Raw genomic sequence first — 20,517 nt, 5'->3', positions numbered from 1 at the left:
TCAGTTCAGCCTATTGCAGTCCACTGTTGAACATAGGCCTCGCCAAGTTCACGCCAGACATAATTGTAATTTATTTGATATACTTTTTCTATAAATACAACAAATTTGACTTAAAATATTGGAATTATTAGTATGTAGTTTAATATGAAAGTTATTCAACAAATTCTATTAATATCAACATCTAAAGTTTCAACGGCAGTGGTTAAGTGCGATTGTTTCTAAGAAAATATTATAAGCTAATATTTGGAAATTGTTTGATGTGCTTTAAATATAATGAGTTAGGAGTTACTATTTTTTTTATTTATATACATTACATTTAGGTTGGTAAAGAAGCGTACGGCTCACCTGATGGTAAACGATTTTTATAATTAAATTTTTCAGATCGATTACATGCGACTTATTTTGCACAATGAATATTAGAAGTTTATCTCCAGCATAAGTTACTGATAGGCTTTCAGCTGGAGTTCAACCTTAAATAACGAAACACGACCTATAGATTCACATTTTAGTTTGATGGTAAAACATAAAAATATATTATAAGCTTTTATCTACTGGATAACGTTATACATCAGATACATTTACCAGCGGTAAGCATACCGAAACCGGCCTTTAAACTTATGAATAACAATTACCCTAACTTTGATGTATTTAGAATATTATCCAAATAAAAACTAAAATATTATTTTTCTAACGCTAAAATCGCCATCAGTCTTAAATACAATGGCACAGGAGCCTTTAAAAACTACAATTTACTGATAAAAACACACTTGAACAATGCAATTGAGCCACAGAACATAAAGGACACAGATTAAATATTGCTATATGGAAAAAAATAAGCAATATTAAAAATTTAAACGTTTACAACACTTATTTAACAAGATTATGTTTTTGATTATTATTAAAAGTATATTTATTAATTTTTCTCTTGTTTAATAGACAAAAAAGTCGAATGTTCATCTCTCCAAGTTATATACAATTTTAATACAAAAGAAAAAAATCATCGATTGGTAGAACAGTAACGAATATTATAAGAAAAAAAAAAATCTAATTTCAATAATTAAAAAATGAATCCACAGTTGAAATTTTTAAAAAGTAAATTTAACCGTCAATATGTTTATATCATTTTCATTATAAATGTTTGTCACATTTTTATTACCACACAACGCTATTTGCATTGTATCACTAAGTATTAACGAGCATTGTGAAATGCTGATATAGCATTCAACACAGTTTTTCAATTCACTTTCTTTTCCACAAATATTCACTTTTTTTTATAACAGCCTCTCACTAAAATTGTAGCATTGTACCCATAATCACCATTTTTCACAATAATCACTAGTTCATGGCACAGTCTACATATGCACAGTGGATGTGTGCACAGTCCCGGGTTCGAGTCCGGGCTACAGCAGCGCGCGCCGACACTCGTCTCTATAGGCGCCCGCTGACCCCCTATTTCATGTTTGCCACCTAGAAAACAAAATACCTACCTGTAACCTATTTTTTCCTTTTTTATAACAATTGTTAGTTTTCATAACGAAAATAAGGCTTTTGCGTTTACTTGAAATGTGATTCCTTTATTGCATTGAATGAAAGGATTTGAAATGTAATTTAGTGTCAATTTTACGATTTATAATAATACAATTTTTATTACTTTTTAATTTTATTTTATCTGTACAACTACATTCCTTGCAAATAAATGATTTATGTATTTTACTTTTTTCGAAGTGAAACTTCTTTTTTTAGAATAGTTGTGATTTGAAACTCAATGAAACGAAAATGCGTCACGATAAAGAAACACAAACACATAAACGTATAAGAGAGAATGAGATAGAACATATCACACGGTATTTTATGTTCTCGGTGTAAAAAATCTCTCGTAGGCTACTATTCAGAAGTTTCACTTCTGCCATGTGTGAATTGCATACACACATACTTTTTTGGTTTACTTTTTATTTTATTGTAAATTACAAATTCGTTCATCAAATGAATGAAATTACATTTTCATAAATAATTAACCCATAACCAAGTGCAAGATGTGTGTCAGCTCTGACATGAGACTGGAGTTTACTCCTAAAAAACGTTTACCGTGATATTTAAAAATATATTCATCTCTTTCTCGCAAGGCACATTGCGCGCTAAAACGTCACTCTAAAGACAGGTCAGCGTTACTGTTTCACACGATTTAGCTCCCCATATTTTCTTCAAGCCTTATATCGTTTTCTAGAGTAAACTCCCTCAAACAAGTAATGTATAGCTGCCTTACTTAGGCCCATGCCCAGTTCCTACATTGAAAACTATCCGTTCTACACGCCATGTTCGAAATTAAACTGTCCGCATGTAGAACGTATCGTTTTAATATGGGAACAAAACTTAAGTGCGTGTTGCGTATCAAGCTTGCATACGTGTAGTGATATTTATTTAATTATTTGTATTAGTCTTCTAATAGGAGCAAAAGGGCGTCAATTATTTCGCTAATGTCACGTAAAATATAATATGTTGTAAGTGCTGAAGTTCTTGCCGATTGTTCTCTGTGGAATTTACATTTTGAATCTGTGGTTGCTTAACTTTTAACTACAATTAAGACAAAAATGTATTTATAATTTTAATTTGTAATATGACGTTTTCAAAGAGCATTTGAAACTGATTTGAAAAACGTCATTCGTGAGTTTGATTTTGATTGGAGAAGACACATTGTTGATTAACTTACTCTTATTTCACTGTTAGACAGTCTGTATTAAAAGTCATATTTGACACCATGGAGCATAGAGAAATGTTTGACACTGTCACTGACAATGACAGTCTGTATTAAATGTCAGAAATGACGCTGTCATAAAAAATGCCTACACACACATACACACCGCGCACTAGCGATAGGCTTAATTAATGTATATTAACCTTAACCCATTTCAGTAGGAGATCCGAACTAAAAAACGACCTTAACCCATTTAATGGATGAAAATATTTTTTATATTTCCTTTGGTATGTTAAAAATTGGACTGGCTGAATAAATCCTGACTAGGCTATATTATGTTATCCATTTAAGAGGATGAAGATCGTGTCTAGTTCGGTTCACATTTAATAATCAAAATAGTACATTTTTTAATACAGTACCAAACAAATTATTAAAATAAACATTCATTCATTGATTGAGATGAAACGAATGAAATTATTTAAATATTATGATACAAATGTATATTCACCCAAAAGCAATTTAATATATATTTTAGATATTAAATTACTTTTATTTTTAACTAGTACCACAATGATGTTAGTCTATATTAATATTATAAAGAGGTAAAGTTTCTAACTTTGTTTGTTTGTAGGGGGGATCTTCGCAAATACTGATCCGATCACAAAACTTCTTTCAGTAACATAAAGATACACTTTTCAGGAGTGATATAGGTTATATTTTATTGTAATTGAACAAAAAATTCATTAAAAAATCCCATAATTATATAAAATTCTCGTGTCACAATGTTAGTTACAATACTCCACCTAAACGGCTGGACTGATTTTTATGAAATTATGTGTGCATATCGGGTAGGTCTGAGAATCGGCCAACATCTATTTCTCATACAGCTAAGTTATAACGTGGGGGAGGGGGAGAATTAAGGGGGTGTAATAACATATATGTTTGCGGGGTCAGCAAGTATGTAATAATTTTGTCAAAATTTCATTATGTATTTCACCACATATGTAACGTCAGTCATTTTATGTAAATATATAGTTATCATTACAACAAAACATAACAAAATTATAGAAAAGTGTTTTAAATGATAATTGTGTCAATTTATAAACAAATTAGAATAGCATGCACAAAACCGAAATAACAGAAATTTGATTTTTATTTAAAAAAAATATTTTCTAAATAAATAGAAGCGAGAGGCACTAAATTAGACCAAAAATACTACATACCATTTCTGTAAAAAAAAATTAATCAAATAAAACAAGTAGTTGACGTATAATATATATATATATATGTATGTATTGTACTGTGTGGCTACGGTACTAAAGAATTTAGCCACCCCCTCTCTTCCCGTGGGTGTCGTAAGAGGCGACTAAGGGACATCACAGTTTCACTACCACATTGGAACTTAAAAGGCCGACCGGTGGCGGGATAACCATCCAACTGCTAGCTTTGAAATACACAGGCCGAAGACGGGCAGCAGCGTCTTCGGTGCGACAAAGCCAGCACTGCGGTCACCAACCCGCCTGCCCAGCGTGGTGACTATGGGCAAAACACATGAGTTCACGCTATTTTTGGCGTAAACTTATGGAGGCCTATGTCCAGCAGTGGACTGTGATAGGCTGTAATGATGATGATGATGATGATGATGATGATGATATATATATATATCTTTGAAATGCCCTATGTAGTTTAATTTAATGCCTGTTACTTGTTGGGCACAACTAAGCTTTTTCTTAATTTTAATTATAAGCATGTAAGCTTAAATTACGAATTATACTGTGAACAGATTTCAATAGAATTTGTAAAAATGTAGATTATTAAGCAAACCTAAGATATACATAGTACATTCGTGAGGGAATAATAAAAATAAGAAACTTATGGAAATCAAATTACACATGAGAAGGTTGGTAATCATAACTTGAAGAAAACTTTCTACAATTTTTACATTTTTTTTTTTTTAGTAATTTTTATCTTTTCATTAAGATACTCTAATAAAAAGGCAGTCCGAAGTTCGTCGAAAGAGCTAGTTCTTTTAAAACCAGTTATACTAATTTATTCTATTGAAAGTGAACTTACCCTAAATTATTATAAAAGCTATATGGCAAATGTTAATTACAATTTATAATTACTTTCGGTTACATGTTAATAATTACAATAAAACTACAGTATATTTCTACATTACACATACGTACATTTTTAAATCTTATATTTAGAGAGAAATATCAAAACTAGCTTTCTTGACTATACAAATGTATCAATATTATGTCAATTTTGATACTTTTATGTCGTTTAACTAATACCCTTTTTTTAGTGAAATATTGTTGAATTTTAAAGTGTTAAGTAGAAAAAACACTTATTTTCTGACATCCGAATTAGCACCATTTTGGCAAATATAATTATGGTCCTTTGAAACTGGATTGTTTTTAGGGTTTAACATTTTATAACTATATTCTATTTTTTGGAATATTCTTAAATAGTAAACAAATATGACGTACTTCCGACCACAGACAATAGAATAATATGTAAGTATAGTAAAGTGACACAAAGAGCAAATGAATGAACAATATTAATAAGCCATAGACGAATATAAAATTCATTTTATGTTAAAATATTTAACGCTAACATATAGCTAAAATTATTTCAAAACCTAATAATATATTGAATATTGCTAAGAATTAGTAGAGGTACAGAATTACGAGAAAAAAATTATAATCGAGCATCGAGCATAAAAGGCAACCAATTTATATTTCGTTTATGTGAAATGGTCGGTAAAAATGACGTCAAAAATAAAATTAGAGAGAGTTAGAGAGAGTCTAGAAAAAATGTCGACCCTATTAATATTATTGTCACATTATTTGCATTACTATGAATAAAAAACCTTGCGCTGGCGGCACACTCTCTCTAACATCTAAAAAAAGGACTAATAACATTGTTCTCCACGAAGCTCTCATTGGTTAATCCTAAGTCTCATTCTAAAGTCCCAAAAAAATTTCCTGTGAACTACAGTAAATTTTTATGCCATTGTTATGGTGGTATACTTTAATATTATATGGGATAGCGTTAAAATGTTCAGTGTAAAACTGATATGCAGAAATATTCATAATATAAAATAAAACCTTTACAATGAACACTTTACCATAAAAGATTGACATTTGCAATATTTTGTAAGGATTTTTTTTGCCCTCAACATAAAAAAAAAAACAATTAATAAAAAAAAACAACTAATAACAATAATAATCATGATATACCTTTTTAAAATCCTTGTATTGTGCCCTTCAATTTGATACCCATATTGTAGTATTCGAGAAAAAAAAATTTTTTTCATTAACTACAATGGCTTTTTTTTAATGTTACCTATCTAAGAACACTTGGGCAGCTAAGACGAACCTAACGATACCTCAATTATGTAAATCCGTTTAGTGGTTCTGGAAATATGAGGTAGTAAAGAATATTACATACATACATACAAGATACGCGCGAAAAACATAACCCTTCCTTGGCAGTCGGGTAAAAAACAAATCGCTTTACGGTAACATTATTTAACAAATTATAATTCGTGAAAATTTAAAATATAGGTAAAGAACATGGCCTATTTTATCGTTCATGCTGTTCATTCATTTATATTCATTCACTGCTAAAAATATTATGACCACATCCCTATTTGCCTTTTAAAAAAAGATATTGAAATGTCATATTCAAAAATATTAGTTATCTGTACTCTCGGAATTCGTATTTTAGTAGTTTTTATGTGTTTAAAATGATAAATTGATATTTGTTTTTAGTGAAATAAATAGTAAATGGAGTTTTACAAATGTTCGTTTTGTTTACCAAATAAGACTCTTCCAAAAAAACGGAATATATAAAATTTGTATTGAAAGCGACAACCATTATTATACTTTACTAATTCGTATGTTTCAGATCCTGTGTAAAAAAAGTAGTTTTTTTTAGATTAATTGTGTTTAGACTTCTTCGATTTTTGGCAGTTCAGTCTTACTTTTATATATATATATTTATTATATTACATCGATATGTTCGTATTTTAAAACTGTAAACACATTTACAACATGGCTCCATAGAATATACGGTCAGTTTGAACCAATTTTTTTGTTTATTTCTTATTTATCCAAAACTATTTCAATCGAAAAATAGTTTGAAATACGACCGTTTCTGATTAATTTGAAATTATTTAAACGTATTTCGAAAAACACCATTCTTATGTAATTACTATATTAATATTGAAAATGGATTTACATGGAAATTATTATTATTCTTATTACATAAAACCATTACCCTGATTATTATTATGTTAGTAATTTCTAGAAGAAGTACATTATATCTAGTAAGAGTAAATAGAAAACAAAAACTGAATGAAAATTTAGTACAAATGAACATTTTACAACCAATAAATAAAACAAAAAACGTGCATAGAATATTAAGTGAATACTACTTCCAAAAATATTAGTTCAAAAAAAGGTTACATATCTTAATCTATGTTATAAATTATTTAATTATCTGTGCCTCGGTGTACATTTAGCTATGTTTTCGTACCTTGCTTTCTGTAGCTCAATCTGCCCCTCCAAAGTCTTAGCGAGATAAATAACGAATAACTGTGACAGTGCAACGCCTAGCGCCGCTGAGGCAATTGTATATAAATTCCTTTCGGCCCAGGAACGTACAATTTCTATACAACCACTTGTCCATACTCGCTTACTTGCCTCGGCGACCTGGAATTTATATATATCATCATCACCATGGTTACTGTAAAGTATCCGAAACTTCGGACAATGAAAAAAAACCTAATAAGCCGCGATAAAATCCGAAAAAGTTGTTGTATTATAATGTAAAAGATCTCAATATCTTCAAATAAACGTGTAGATGCCAAATAGACAGTAATTTAAGTCTTGAGTTGTGGGCTTGACTACCAATGAGTTTGTTAAGCTGTTATATGCTAACCTTTTATATACGCTTCAGCCTGTAATATCCCACAGCTGGACAGCGCCGCATTGGCGCAACGGTTACAGCCATGGATTGTACCTGTTGCGCTGGCGGTTGCGGGTTCGATCCCCGCACATGACAAACATTTGTATTGGCCATACAGGTGTTTGCCGTGGTCTGGGTGTTTGTGCAGTCCTTGCGAGTCTCCCCACCGTGTCTCGGAGAGCACGTTAAGCCGTCGGCCCCGGTTGTTATGATGTACACCTGATAGCGATCGTTACTCATAGTAGGGAATATATCCGCCCACCCGTATTGAAGCAGCTCGGTGGATTAAGCTTTGATCCTTCTCCTACATGGGGAAAGAGGCCTATGCCCAGTTGTGGGATATTACAGGCTGAAGCGGGCATAGGTCCCTTTGCTGGTGTGGCATACATGGCATTAAACATATTTAATCGCAATATCTACAAAATTATATTATTTATTCTTCAAAATCATTTAAAAGTTCTGCAAACCATATTTGGACATAGCTCATTGACCCAGAGCTAACATTAAAAATCTTAACAAAAAAAGTGGTAAACCAGATTCATTATAAACAATTATTTACCTTCTTCAATGAATCTGGTGTACCACTTTTTTTTTGTTAGAAGAAAAGATTGTAAATGTTTGCTCTGGGTCAATGATTTATTGGTAAAAAGCCCCTCTCTAACACGAAAAAAAAGGTACATCAGATTTTCCCAATGAAGAAAATGATTATTTCCTATTATATATTGGACACATCTATAAGAAAACCATAAAATATACTTACGGGAAAGTTCTGAACGCCATAACCGCACATAATATTGACTAAACCTGAACTGATGTCAGTCGCGTTAATACAGCAAGAGAATGGGACACCACATCTCTCAACTGATGGGGATGAACAGTTAAAATATTCGTTTTTGGACCAGTCCATATAACCGTCTGATGTCAGACCACAGCAGTGGAACTGGAATGGAAAAAAAATATTTGTTTTTAACCGACTTCCAAAAAAGAAGGAGGTTCTCGATTCGATGGAATTTTTTTATGTATGTTACATCAGAACTCTTGACTGGGTGGACCGATTCCGATGAATTTTGTTTTAATTGAAAGGTATTGCGTGTTATTTGGTCCCATTTAAATTTAATTAGGATCTGACAAGTACTTTTAAAGTTATATCTAATAATGCGTATTTACTTGACTATTTTTTCGTCAACCTACGTTGTATTAAACCGCATAACATTTCACTGGGTTTATCGATTTTGATGATTTTTACTTTAATTGATAGCTAATGATTGTCATGTAGTCTCATTTAAATTTGATTTATCTTTGATGACTATTTTTGAGTAATCTTTGATAGCGCGTGTTTACTTGACTTTTTTGTATACTTACGTTGTATTACTTGTCGACGTAATTGTAGTCGGTTTTTTTATTCGTTTGCGAGCAAACACAATTATATAAAAGTTGCTCAGTTTGTTTGAATGTGTGAAAACTGTAAGCATTTATCTAATTTTATAAATTAGAAAACCTATATTTGGAAAGGTTATATATAAATATACATACATTAAAAAAAACCACAGGAAATAGAACACAAAACCGGCACAGAAAGCACTGAACAATGCACCAACGGACTAGTCAAGTCAAAAAAATATATATATTAAATTATACTCACGTCACGTTGAGCAAAATCGATAAAATTCTGTAAATCCGGATCGTCTCTGTACGCGTGAACCACTCGTTCAGTAAAACTTAGTTCTAGAAGGCCGTGTAAAGAACGAGGGAACACAAAGCCGCAGACCGCCCCTCCCATTTCCACCAGGAATAATATCAGGAGGCAGAGAGAATACTGAAAATAATGTAAGTTCATTTAATATAATATAATTACACAATTTAGTATTACACCGAAAAGTCGCCACGAGAAAATAAAATTTGTCAAAGGTTCGTATTACACCGAAAAGTCGCCACGAGAAAATAAAATTTGTCAAAGGTTCGTATTACACCGAAAAGTCGCCACGAGAAAATAAAATTTGTCAAAGGTTCGTATTACACCGAAAAGTCGCCACGAGAAAATAAAATTTGTCAATGGTTCGTATTACACCGAAAAGTCGCCACGAGAAAATAAAATTTGTCAAAGGTTCGTAAGCTACAAAATAACACAATGACGCCTAGACCTCGACATATACAAATATATATGATATACAAATATTTGTTATGGGTCATCAAACTATATTAATTACATAATTATCATATATCTTCAGAAAAACCACGTGTCAATAAATCGAAACTTTTAAAAGATAATTGAATTTCCAAAAGTTTATATATGTATTAAGCTACATTTGTTAAACCACAGCATTGGTCATCGCCAGTTGGGCCACTTGTTCTCCACCCTAGTCATAAAAAACTCATACATCATAATATAATATATATTTCTTCTGTCCGTGTATTTGACACTGAACTCCTCCTAAACGGCTGAACTGATTTAGTTAAAATTTTGTGCGTATATTTCTACGAGTTCGTGGCTCTGAAATACAATGGGACCCGGTAGGTGGCGCTGCTATCGGTATGTGAGCAATCAAATTAGGTAGCTGCATTCCAGGGTCCGCTAGTATATCATAAATATGGAAAACTCACAAATTTCAACAGGCAAGTGTTCTCTCTCAACGCTCCTATGCATCCAGCGAAGCTGACAATAAAAACGACGCCTCCTAGCAACGCGATCAGAAGACTGATGTTTAACATAACATCGTAGACTGTATCCAACTAAAAAGAGATTTATTTTTTAAATTTTATTTTATTTAAATTATATACTATAAAAATAAGTTCAATTTTAAATAACGATTTTGTTTACCTTTATGAGGCCAGTCGCCTGCCACTTATCAATAAATGCATAAAGTCCGACCCCAATAAGTAAACCGCCAAACAGCTGAAAAACAATTTATTTTATTAGTAAATATCATCGTTACATTTAATTTAATTATAAATATACTTAAAATAAAATAAAACAAGAGAAAAGCAAAAATTGTCATCACTTTAGGCTATCGCAGGCCACTGCTGGACATAGGCCTAAACAAGTTCGCGCCAAAAATGGCATGAACTCATGTATTTTGCCCATAGTCACCACGCTTGGTAGGCGTGTTGGTGACCGCAGGCATGGCTTTGTCGCACCGAAGTAGTAGAACTGTGTTATCCCTTAGTCGCCTCTTACGACACCCATGGGAAGAGAGGGGGTAGTTATATTCTTTACTGCCGTAACCACACTGTTTGCTCGCAAACGAAAAAAAAACAGACTTCAATTATATCGACAGTAATACATCGTAGGTAGGCAAAAAAGTAGTCAAGTAAATAAATACACGCATTATCACACATAACTCAGAAAGTACTCTTTAAATCTCGTTCAAATTCAAATGTAGACATACAAGACAAGTACCGGCTTTCGATTAAAAGTCGTCAAAATCGGTAAAACCAGTAAAAAGTTCTGATGTCACATACATAAAAAATACATTCAAACTGAGAATCTTTTTTTTATAGCCAGTTAGTAAATAAAAAATAATGGCTTAAATTCCGAACGACTGCACCAAAAAAAGGTTTGTATAAATGAAAATATAAAAAAAACATCGATATATTCATGAAAAAAAAAGTGACTGTACCAAAGTCATTGAGGTCAGTTAGCTTTAAATTATTCAATTAAATTTTACCAACCAGTCCTGCACATTATGTTACATTATCAATATTAATTAATCTCTTGGTCACACAATAAATAAAGCATTATTAGCAATTTTATTGATCTTTTCATCCGACTTCCAAAAAAGGAGGAGGTTCTCAATTCGACTGTATTTTTTTTTATGTATGTGACATCAGAACTTTTACTGGGTGGACCGATATCGACAATTTTTTTTTAATCGAAAGGTGGTGTGTGTTATTTGTTCCCATTTAAATTTATTTTAGATCTAACAACTACTTTTCGTGTCACATCTAATAATGCGTTTTTACTTGACGCTTTTTTCGTCGACCTACGTTGTATTATACCTTAACTTTTACTAAATGTGTCGATTTTGATAAATCTTTTTTTGTTGCAAAGGAGATATCCCTAGTTTGGTACCCTGATAAGGAAACAGAATTTGATGATGGGATCCCAAAGAATCGAGGGAAACTCTCCAAAATCCGCATAGCTTTTTACTGAGTGTACCGATTTTGATAATTTTTAATCTAAACGAAAGCTGATGTTTATGATGTGGTCACATTTAAATTTTATCGAGATCTGATAACTACTTTTTGAGTAATCTTTGATAACGCGTAGTTACTTGACTATTCTTTCGTCGATCTACGTTGTATTACTTGTCGATGTAATTGAAGTCGGTTTTTTTCGTTTGCAAGCAAATACAATTATTGTTTGAAGTTTCTAATACTTTGAAACAAAAATATCAAATTATAATATCACATTATAATTATTAGGAGCGACGCAATAACCATTTAGGTTGATAAGATATATGGGTAAAACCGTGCCGGATGGTGTATCACTAATGCTTTAATACATTTTACAGAGACTATTTATAGCTGGCAGAAATATTTTTTTAAAACCAGTAAGTGTACAGGAAAGTGAACTTAATTTAGTGAGCTAAGTTAATTTTTCTGTTTTCCTTTTCACTTATATTAAATAAAATAAGTACATGAAATTATGTTGAAATGCATTTACAAAAGAATTATATTCAGTTGTTTAGAAAAAACATATTTATAAAAAACTGCTGTGTGGCTACGGCGTTAAAGAATATAGCTACCCCCTTTCTTCCCGTGGCTGTCGTAAGAGGCAACTAAGGGATAACACAGTTCCACTACCACCTTGGAACTTAAAAAGCCGACCGATGGCAGGATAGCCATCCAACTGCTGGTTTTTAAATACACAGGACGAAGACGGGTAGCAGCGTCTTCGGTGCGACAAAGCCATGCCTGCGTTCACCAACACGCCTGCCCAGCGTGGTGACCATGGGCAAAACACATGAGTTCATGCCATTTTTTGCACGAACTGGTGGAGGCCTATTTTCAGCAGTTGACTGCGATAGGCTGAAGTGTGTGTGTTTGTGTGTGTATGTGTTTAGAAAAAGGTCTTTATCACCTATTTTCTTAATAAAATTTACCTAAATGTTCCAGGGTTATAGACTTTTAAACTTTAGTGTCTTAATTTATAAAGACATATAGGTAAGTTTAGTATATTTGGCCTGTTTATTTGACTATGCTTATTTTTTTTTTACGTTTTCTTTACTTATCTCAGAATATGTCTAAGCTGTTTAAAAAAAAAATTGTTTGATATCTGACTCATACAAACAGTGCAATAATAAAAAAATTTAAAAACCTAATAAACTGCGAGAAAATCCGAAAAAGTTGTTTCATTATAATAAAAACATGTTAAATAATAAAATAAATATAAAAATATAATGCAACCTAAACTGCATGTTACTTATTAATAAATCTACATCAGAGCAATAATAAAGATATTTAAATAATAAAATAATAGGATAAATATAAAACCTCAAACGAAACAACATGTGATATAAATAAATTTTTATCTATCGTCATTTACATCACAATACCGTGAATTTGCAATTATAATATTATTCATGTTTTGATCTCAATTTATATTTCAATACCTCTTCAGTTGTGCTAGTCAAGTTCTAGCAATTCTATCAATTATAGTATGCATTCACAAATAAAACTTTTAATTTATTTAAATTTTTTTAATTTATTTAAAAACAAGGTATGCCCTGCGGTTTTACTTAAGGTAACTTGAGGAAAAAAATTGTCCTTGGTAAATGGACAAACTGTACTATGTACTATACATGTATTACTGAATGGAGTACTATTAATAAATTAATAATTTTTTGTCTTCTTTGTCATAATGTATAATATAAAAGCTTTTCATATAAACTAAATAATATAAGGAGGTTAGGGAACATGCGCAAAGGCTACCGCACTGATTTGTGGCTGTTGCACTGGCATTTGTATTGGCCATACAAATGTTTGCCGTGGTCTGGTTGTTTGTGCAGTCCTTGTGGGTCTCCCTACCGTGCACACCGAGCACATTAATCCGTCGGTCCCAATTATTATCATATACAAGTGCTTGCGATCGTTACTCATAATAGGGAATATATCTGCCAACTCGCATTGGAGCAGCGTGGTGGTTTAAGCTCTGATCGTTCTCCTGCATGGGGAAAGAGGCCTATGCCTCCCACAGTGGTATATTGCAGGCTGAAGCGTAGTGTACATTAAGTCATGGCAAAGAACAAACTGAATTTGTACAGGTAGGTTCAGCATGAGTATACATTTTTAATATTATATATAAATTTTAATCTTAAGTAAAACATATTTCTTGTTACTTTGGAGATTTTATTATCTGTTGTCACAGCAGCAATATTTTTTTTTATTATTATTATATATCGATTTCAAGTGACTACCTATTGTCTAAACCCTAAAGGTTTATATCAGAGTTTGAATGGCACTTTAGTACAAATCGTTTTTTTTATTTTTATTTTTGCTTTTATATAATTAGATATATTTGCTTACATAAGCTAATATTATAAAATTAAGTAATTAGAAATGCTTACACAATTTTCAACCCATTTCTTTTCTTATTTCAATGACATTAACTATCAAAACAATCGGTTTAGTTACATCTGTTTAGTTATTGCTACTTGTGAGTCACAAAAGAGATCTTAAACGAAAAAAAAAAAAAAAATTAAGAACCAAAGTGAGACCCAATAGTCATTTAGTTTAATTACTTAATTAACATGAAAACGGAAATAATCAATTTCGTAATTTTTCGAACGGGAATAGATAGACATTAACATTTTTATATATATGTTGTACACGAACGTAATCTTCCCACATTATCGCTTTAAACAATGATTATGATTCACACAGAACAATAAATGAAAATTGTAACATCCACACAATAGAACTAAGCTAAAAAGACCATAACGAGATTTTCATTTCTCTCCCACACGCGAATTATTATAAAATTAAACAAATATGTTAACTTACCCAGAAAATAAAATTCAAAACAAAAATCATATATTTCACACAGCCACTAACGTAAGTAAAATTAGGACCTCGACGTCTATGCATCTTCGATACTAATTTACGACACTGTTTTATATTAATATTATTAAATGAATTCGACAGTCTAGCTTTATGTTTATTATTTAAAATAAAAAACAGTTTTATATCATTGCTGAGTAATTAATTAAGCCCGTCCCTATTCGTCTGTCGGCCGTCAATTCAGACCATAGACTAAAGAATAAAGAAATAAAAATCAAGTCAACGGTACGTGCAATAAACTTGTATGAAGTCATAAAGTATTGCATTAGAAAAAAAAATGCGGACAGAAAACAATGCGACATTAAATCTTAATAATTGGATAAATTGGAATCAAAAATAGCACAATTTTATACAATTTACAACAAATACACATACAATAAATACGCAACAGCGTCTCATAATTAATAATTGATAATTAATAATAATGAATGAATCGAAAATGAAATCGTTGTTGGTAATCGAAACAATAAAATAAAAAATACGTTAAAACAACGGGCTTCAATTAAATTTTTTGCAGCGCAACACATAAGCCGCGTTTCACCACACTGCCATCGATCACGACCGCTGAAATTGCCGTTCCACTTCCACTAAGGTAAATAACGCCGCGGGCGTTGTACTTGTAGGCGAATTTTATAAATTTAACGCATATTTGGGCGCTGTCAGGTGTCAGCTGTATGATCCAATATGGCGGCACGGTAAAAACACGCAGCTGTGGGGGTGTGATAAGTGAATATTTTGCGTGGATTGGAGTAAAACTTAATTCAACATGAATTCTCGAGAATTAATCGTTTCGTTTTTGTAAAATCGAATGAAAGATAACATTCACAATTTGACATTGACAATTGTTTTTTATACATTCCCGCCATGTTTTGATGAAAGCCAACTTTGACCCACCTATTTTTTGAGGGCGATGTGGTCGCGAACTGTGACGTCATATTTGACGTTGAGCGATCACTCGCGACGACCACGGGCCTTAAAGGGGTGATAGACGAGCGAACTTAAAGTACGCGGTTTTAAATATCGCGAACTTACTCGGCTCGACGTCGGTGACACACGAGAAGTTTACTCATTCTGTATTGCGATGTCGTCGACAGAAGAAGCTTTGTGCTATTCAGGAATTGTATTACATTTTAAAAAACAAAAAAAGACGAAGTTCTGAAATAATTCAAAGTAACAAAAATTACAAATACCTGCACTACTATAGTTGCGCGTCCACGGACTGGCGGAACATAATTGTGTTTGCTCGCAAACAAAAAAAAAACCGACTTCAATTACACCGACAAGTAACACATCGTAGGCAGACAAAAAAAATGTCACGTAAATACGCATTATTAGATATAGCCCAAAAAATACTTATTAGATCGCAATCAAATTTAAATGGGAACACATGACACAAAACACCTTTTGATTAAAACAAAAATCGTGGAAATCGGTCCACCCAATCAAAAGTTTCTAAGGTTCTGAATCGAATTGAGAATCACCTCCTTTTTTGGAAGTCGGTTAAAATTGGCGGCTCGCGGCTCGCAGTGCTGCCACACGCACGAGCGGAGGCGGGTTACGAGCAAAATTTCAAACTTGTTTGATCGCCAACGAACTTACTCGGCGGTTTAAAAGTACGGCACTTAGGGTGACACACTGGCGAAAAAGGTCGTCGAGCCACAAGTTCGCGAACTTATTCACACGTTTATCACCCCTTTAGGTGGAACGATAGAATGGGCTATCCGGGTTTTGCGGACGCTTAATGGAAAACTAAGCGTCCGCAACGCCAGTGGACACTATTATAATAGATAGCGCCGATAGCGCTTTCTAGATTTCAATTATAAAAAAATGTACTAAGTTATTTGAATTATACAACTGAAGTTGTAGTATTATGTAATTATCAGTTGTAAACGTATATTTTTGAGTCACCACAGCTATTTAAAAGTTTTTTTTTTGTATCTGTGTACAAACCAAAGTGTAATCGTGGTCGAAAGCATATTAAGCTGTTGGTCCTGGTTGTTATAATAAACACCTGATAGTAGGTAATCGATACTCATAGTACTTAAGGATTATATTCCCCAACCTGCAGAGAACTAATGGACTAAGCTTTGACTCTTCTACTATGAGGAGAAAGAGATCTATGTCTAGCAATGGGATGTTACGGGCTAAACCAATCAATCAACATCCATCATTTTTATCCAGATGTTAAATTGTATATTTGATATTGTATCGGAGATTGTATTTGCTTACAAATGAAAAAAAAAACTTGACATATATATCATTAACATAACGTAGGTTGGCGAAACAGTTGTCAAGCTAATACGCTTTATCAAAGATCTCTCAAGAATTTGTTATCAGACAACACCACAAGCACCACCTGCGATTCAAATAAGTATCATCGAAATCGGTTCACCCAGTAAAAAGTACTGAGGTAACATATATTTAAAAATACAGTCGAATTGAGAACTTCATCTTTTTTTGAAGTTAGTTAAAAAAGAACAAGCAATCCAAACAAGTGTTTAATTTGCAGTTGACTAAGTACGAAGCGTTTGTTTTTGTTTGTATGTGAAAAATATCACGAAATATCACGAGGATGTCTGTTATAAGATACCGAGTGTTTTTTTTTTGTCGTTGAACGCGTAATTTCTAAACCGAAACTGAGGTAGGGCACAGCAGGAATTTCCTGCTCAAAATATGGAGCAGCCCGACTGGGGTAGTACCTCGACCTTACAGAAGACCACAGCTAAATAATACTGTTTTCAAGCAGTATTGTGTTCCTGTTGGTGAGTAAGCTGACCAGAGCTCCTGGGGGGGATTGGGGATTGGGTCGGCAACGCGCTTGCGATGCTTCTGGCATTGCAGGTGTCTATATGCTACGGTAATCTCTTACCATCAGGTGAGCCGTACGCTTGTTTGCCGACCTAGTGATATAAAAAAAAACCGAACTAACAACCGACAAATACCCTCAACTTTTGTCTAGAAATTTATATCACAAAGTTTTTTTTTTTTTTTTAGTTTAATCAGATGATACCTAAAATTTTTAATATACTTAGCACAAAAAAAATACGTGATTTTTGGGTATGAGGGGGAGGGTTATCTTAAACCTCACCAAATATTACCAAGGTGAGTACGAATTTCAAAAGTTGCTCAAAAACACGTGCGGTGCAAGGTGCTCACAGATCCGATTTGACCGAATCGTCCTAAATTGTGATTGATGATTGAGAAAAGATCTTAGTGATAGGATATCTGCTTTTTTATCACTATTTATTTCATCGTAAGCTATCTAATCGAATTTGTTATGTCAGTTCAATTTGAAAATCATCTTAAGGCCTATCTCGAAAGTTATAAAAAATTCATTGGATCATCAGTCATTGGATATGTTGTTGATATATTCTTATTATTTTTTAACTTCCATTTTTATATTTTACTAACTGTATCCTGCGCGCGTTGCAAGCTTTTTTAAATATATTTTTTCGGTTGTACCAACTCAGAAACCTTTGTAGGCTCATGTACAACACTTTGCTGAAGATCATGACATACATATACATGAGATCACGTTATTTTTGGCTTAAGCTTGTGGAGGTCCAGCAGTAGACTGTATAGGCAGTACTGTATGTATGTATACATAGTTTACGGTTCTATACAGGTTACAAACTGGATTTCAAAGAATATGCGTCGGTTATAAAATCTTCAATATCTTCAAAAAGTACCTGAAATAAAGACTACATTAAAGTACATTTTAATGTGCTACTATAAGGAAAGTATGAGCTTTTAAACAAGAATCATAAAAATCGGTACACCCAGTAAAAAGTTATGCGGTATAATACAACGTAGGTCGACGAAAAAATAGTCAAGTAAATACGCATTATTAGATATAACTCGAAAAGTACTTGGTTCATGACACGCACCACCTTTGGATTAATAAACGTTATCGAAATCGGTCCATCCAGTCAAAAGGTCTGATGTACTTCTCTATCTGTTCATAAAAAGAAAAATAAAATCCAATTGAGAACCTCCACTTTTTTAGACGTCTGTTAAAAAGAATCACCGTGCCTCGGAGAGCACGTTAAGCTGTCGGTCCCGGTTGTTATCATGTACGCCTGATAGCGATCGTTACTCGTTGTAGGGAATATATCCGCCAACCCGCATTGGAGCAATGAGGTGGATTGAGCTCTGATCTTTCTCCTAGACGAGGAAAGAGGCCTATTAGTAGTAGGCCTAGCAGTGGGATATTACTGGCTGAAGCGAAAAAAGGATCATCTCGTACACCTTTCCCCTAATATTGATATTATACTTACTCAAATCCATCACATATCATATATGTATACATAAATCCAGTGAGTTTGTCTGTTAGCAATACGATCCTGAAAAATCGCCAAATTTGTTTAACTCTTTCGTTTTTCGTTCTCAATTGGACTGCATTTTTTAATGTGTGCTACATTATTATTTTTTAGTGGGTAAGCCTATTTTGATTTATGTGAAAAGTCCAGAGTTTAGAACATACATAAAAAAAAATACAATCGAATTATGAACCTCCTCCTTTTTGGAAGTCGTTTAAAAATACCAATACACGTTAAATCCGTCTTTTGTTTCAGCTGTTTTAAATTAAATTGTTGTTCAATAAAGTTTTTAAATGAATAAATCATATCACAGGATTTATCAAGGCTCGAACACTATGAAATGAAACTTCAACAAGTACCTACATGTCGTTGTTGATGTTCTAACAACATTTACTTCAAAATTACTAACTTTTAAGAAGAGAAACACTGTATACTTGTATAGACCCGTTATATTGATTGCTATTTTGTATGCTGTGTGGCTACGGCACTAAAGAATTTAGCCACCCCCTCTCTTCCCGTGGGTGTCGTAAGAGGCGACTAAGGGATAACAAGGTTCGGCAACCATCTTGGAACTTGGGAAGCCGACCGATGGCGGGATAACCATCCAACTGCTGGCTTTGAAATACACAGGCCGAAGACGGGCAGCAGCGTCTTTGGTGCGACAAAACCAGTACTGCGGTCACCAACCCGCCTGCCCAGCGTGGTGACTATGGGCAAAACACATGAGTTCACGTTATTTTTGGCGTAAACTTGTGGAGGCCTGTGTCCAGCAGTGGACTGTATAGGCTGTAATGATGATGTTTTATATGTTTTTATTGGATGAAAAACCACCACAAAGCCACTTATTTGCTAAATAAGACCTAAGTGGCGATAAGAAGTCTCATTCATAGGTACATTAAAGTATATTTCTTTATCTCATTTTTCCTGAAATAAAATTTTACTAAAACAAATCTCAAAGGACAGAAAAAGCCTTGACTAATAGCTTCCACTAACAACCAATTTCGAGATGGCTCTTATATAGGAGGCTTTCCAGACTAAAGAATTCAACAAGGAAATATTTTCAGTGTTTTTACCAACATTCCAGGCACACAAACATCGCAATTGTTTTTAATTAATAGTTTTTGTTGTAAGTACGAATAATGATAGATAAAATCTCTAGAATAACTATTGTAAAAATCACATCCGATTTTGCATAATCTCTAGACTAGACTAGACTCGACTAAAAATTACTGGAGGATTAACGTGCCATACATTGGGGATACCACGAGGGATATTAGTTTATACATCTGGCCCTCGTTGGGCATAAAAATTTCATCAGTAGAAAAACCCTACGAGAGCCCACTCAGAACCTAGACTAGAAAACCCATACATAAACAAAATAACGTTAGCTCGTTATACCCTACCTGGGTGTGGAGTGGAACTGCTGTGGGGAATCCCAATAAAAAAAAAATAACAAATTATAACCGGTAT

At 33.1% G+C, this 20,517-nt stretch overlaps 1 protein-coding gene across 1 annotated transcript; it reads right to left on the bottom strand.

Moving 5' to 3' along the window:
* Positions 1-530: 530 nt before the first annotated feature.
* On the bottom strand, positions 531-14,755 carry LOC123665069 (tetraspanin-33-like). The gene is made up of 7 exons (XM_045599419.1): positions 14,672-14,755; positions 10,488-10,562; positions 10,271-10,399; positions 9,312-9,485; positions 8,430-8,609; positions 7,238-7,413; positions 531-1,467 (listed from the first exon to the last, which is right to left on the bottom strand). The coding sequence occupies exons 1-7, from the start codon at positions 14,753-14,755 to the stop codon at positions 1,455-1,457; spliced, it is 831 nt and encodes a 276-aa protein (XP_045455375.1). The 3' UTR covers positions 531-1,454.
* Positions 14,756-20,517: the final 5,762 nt, after the last annotated feature.

This window comes from Melitaea cinxia, chromosome 23 (genome assembly GCF_905220565.1).
Source record: "Melitaea cinxia chromosome 23, ilMelCinx1.1, whole genome shotgun sequence".
NCBI classification, from domain to species: Eukaryota; Metazoa; Arthropoda; class Insecta; order Lepidoptera; family Nymphalidae; genus Melitaea; species Melitaea cinxia.
Note: the sequence above shows the minus strand (reverse complement) of the source record. Positions and strands in the feature narration are given on the sequence as shown.

Excerpts from the sequence above, each read along its gene's own strand:
- LOC123665069 (XM_045599419.1), bottom strand. The coding sequence starts at position 14,755 with ATGCATAGACGTCGAGGTCCTAATTTTACTTACGTTAGTGGCTGTGTG. Across the intron at positions 10,563-14,671 it reads TTTTGAATTTTATTTTCTGG|CTGTTTGGCGGTTTACTTAT; the intron begins GTAAGTTAACAT and ends ATTGTTTTTCAG. Across the intron at positions 7,414-8,429 it reads ATGGCGTTCAGAACTTTCCC|GTCGCCGAGGCAAGTAAGCG; the intron begins GTAAGTATATTT and ends TATAAATTCCAG.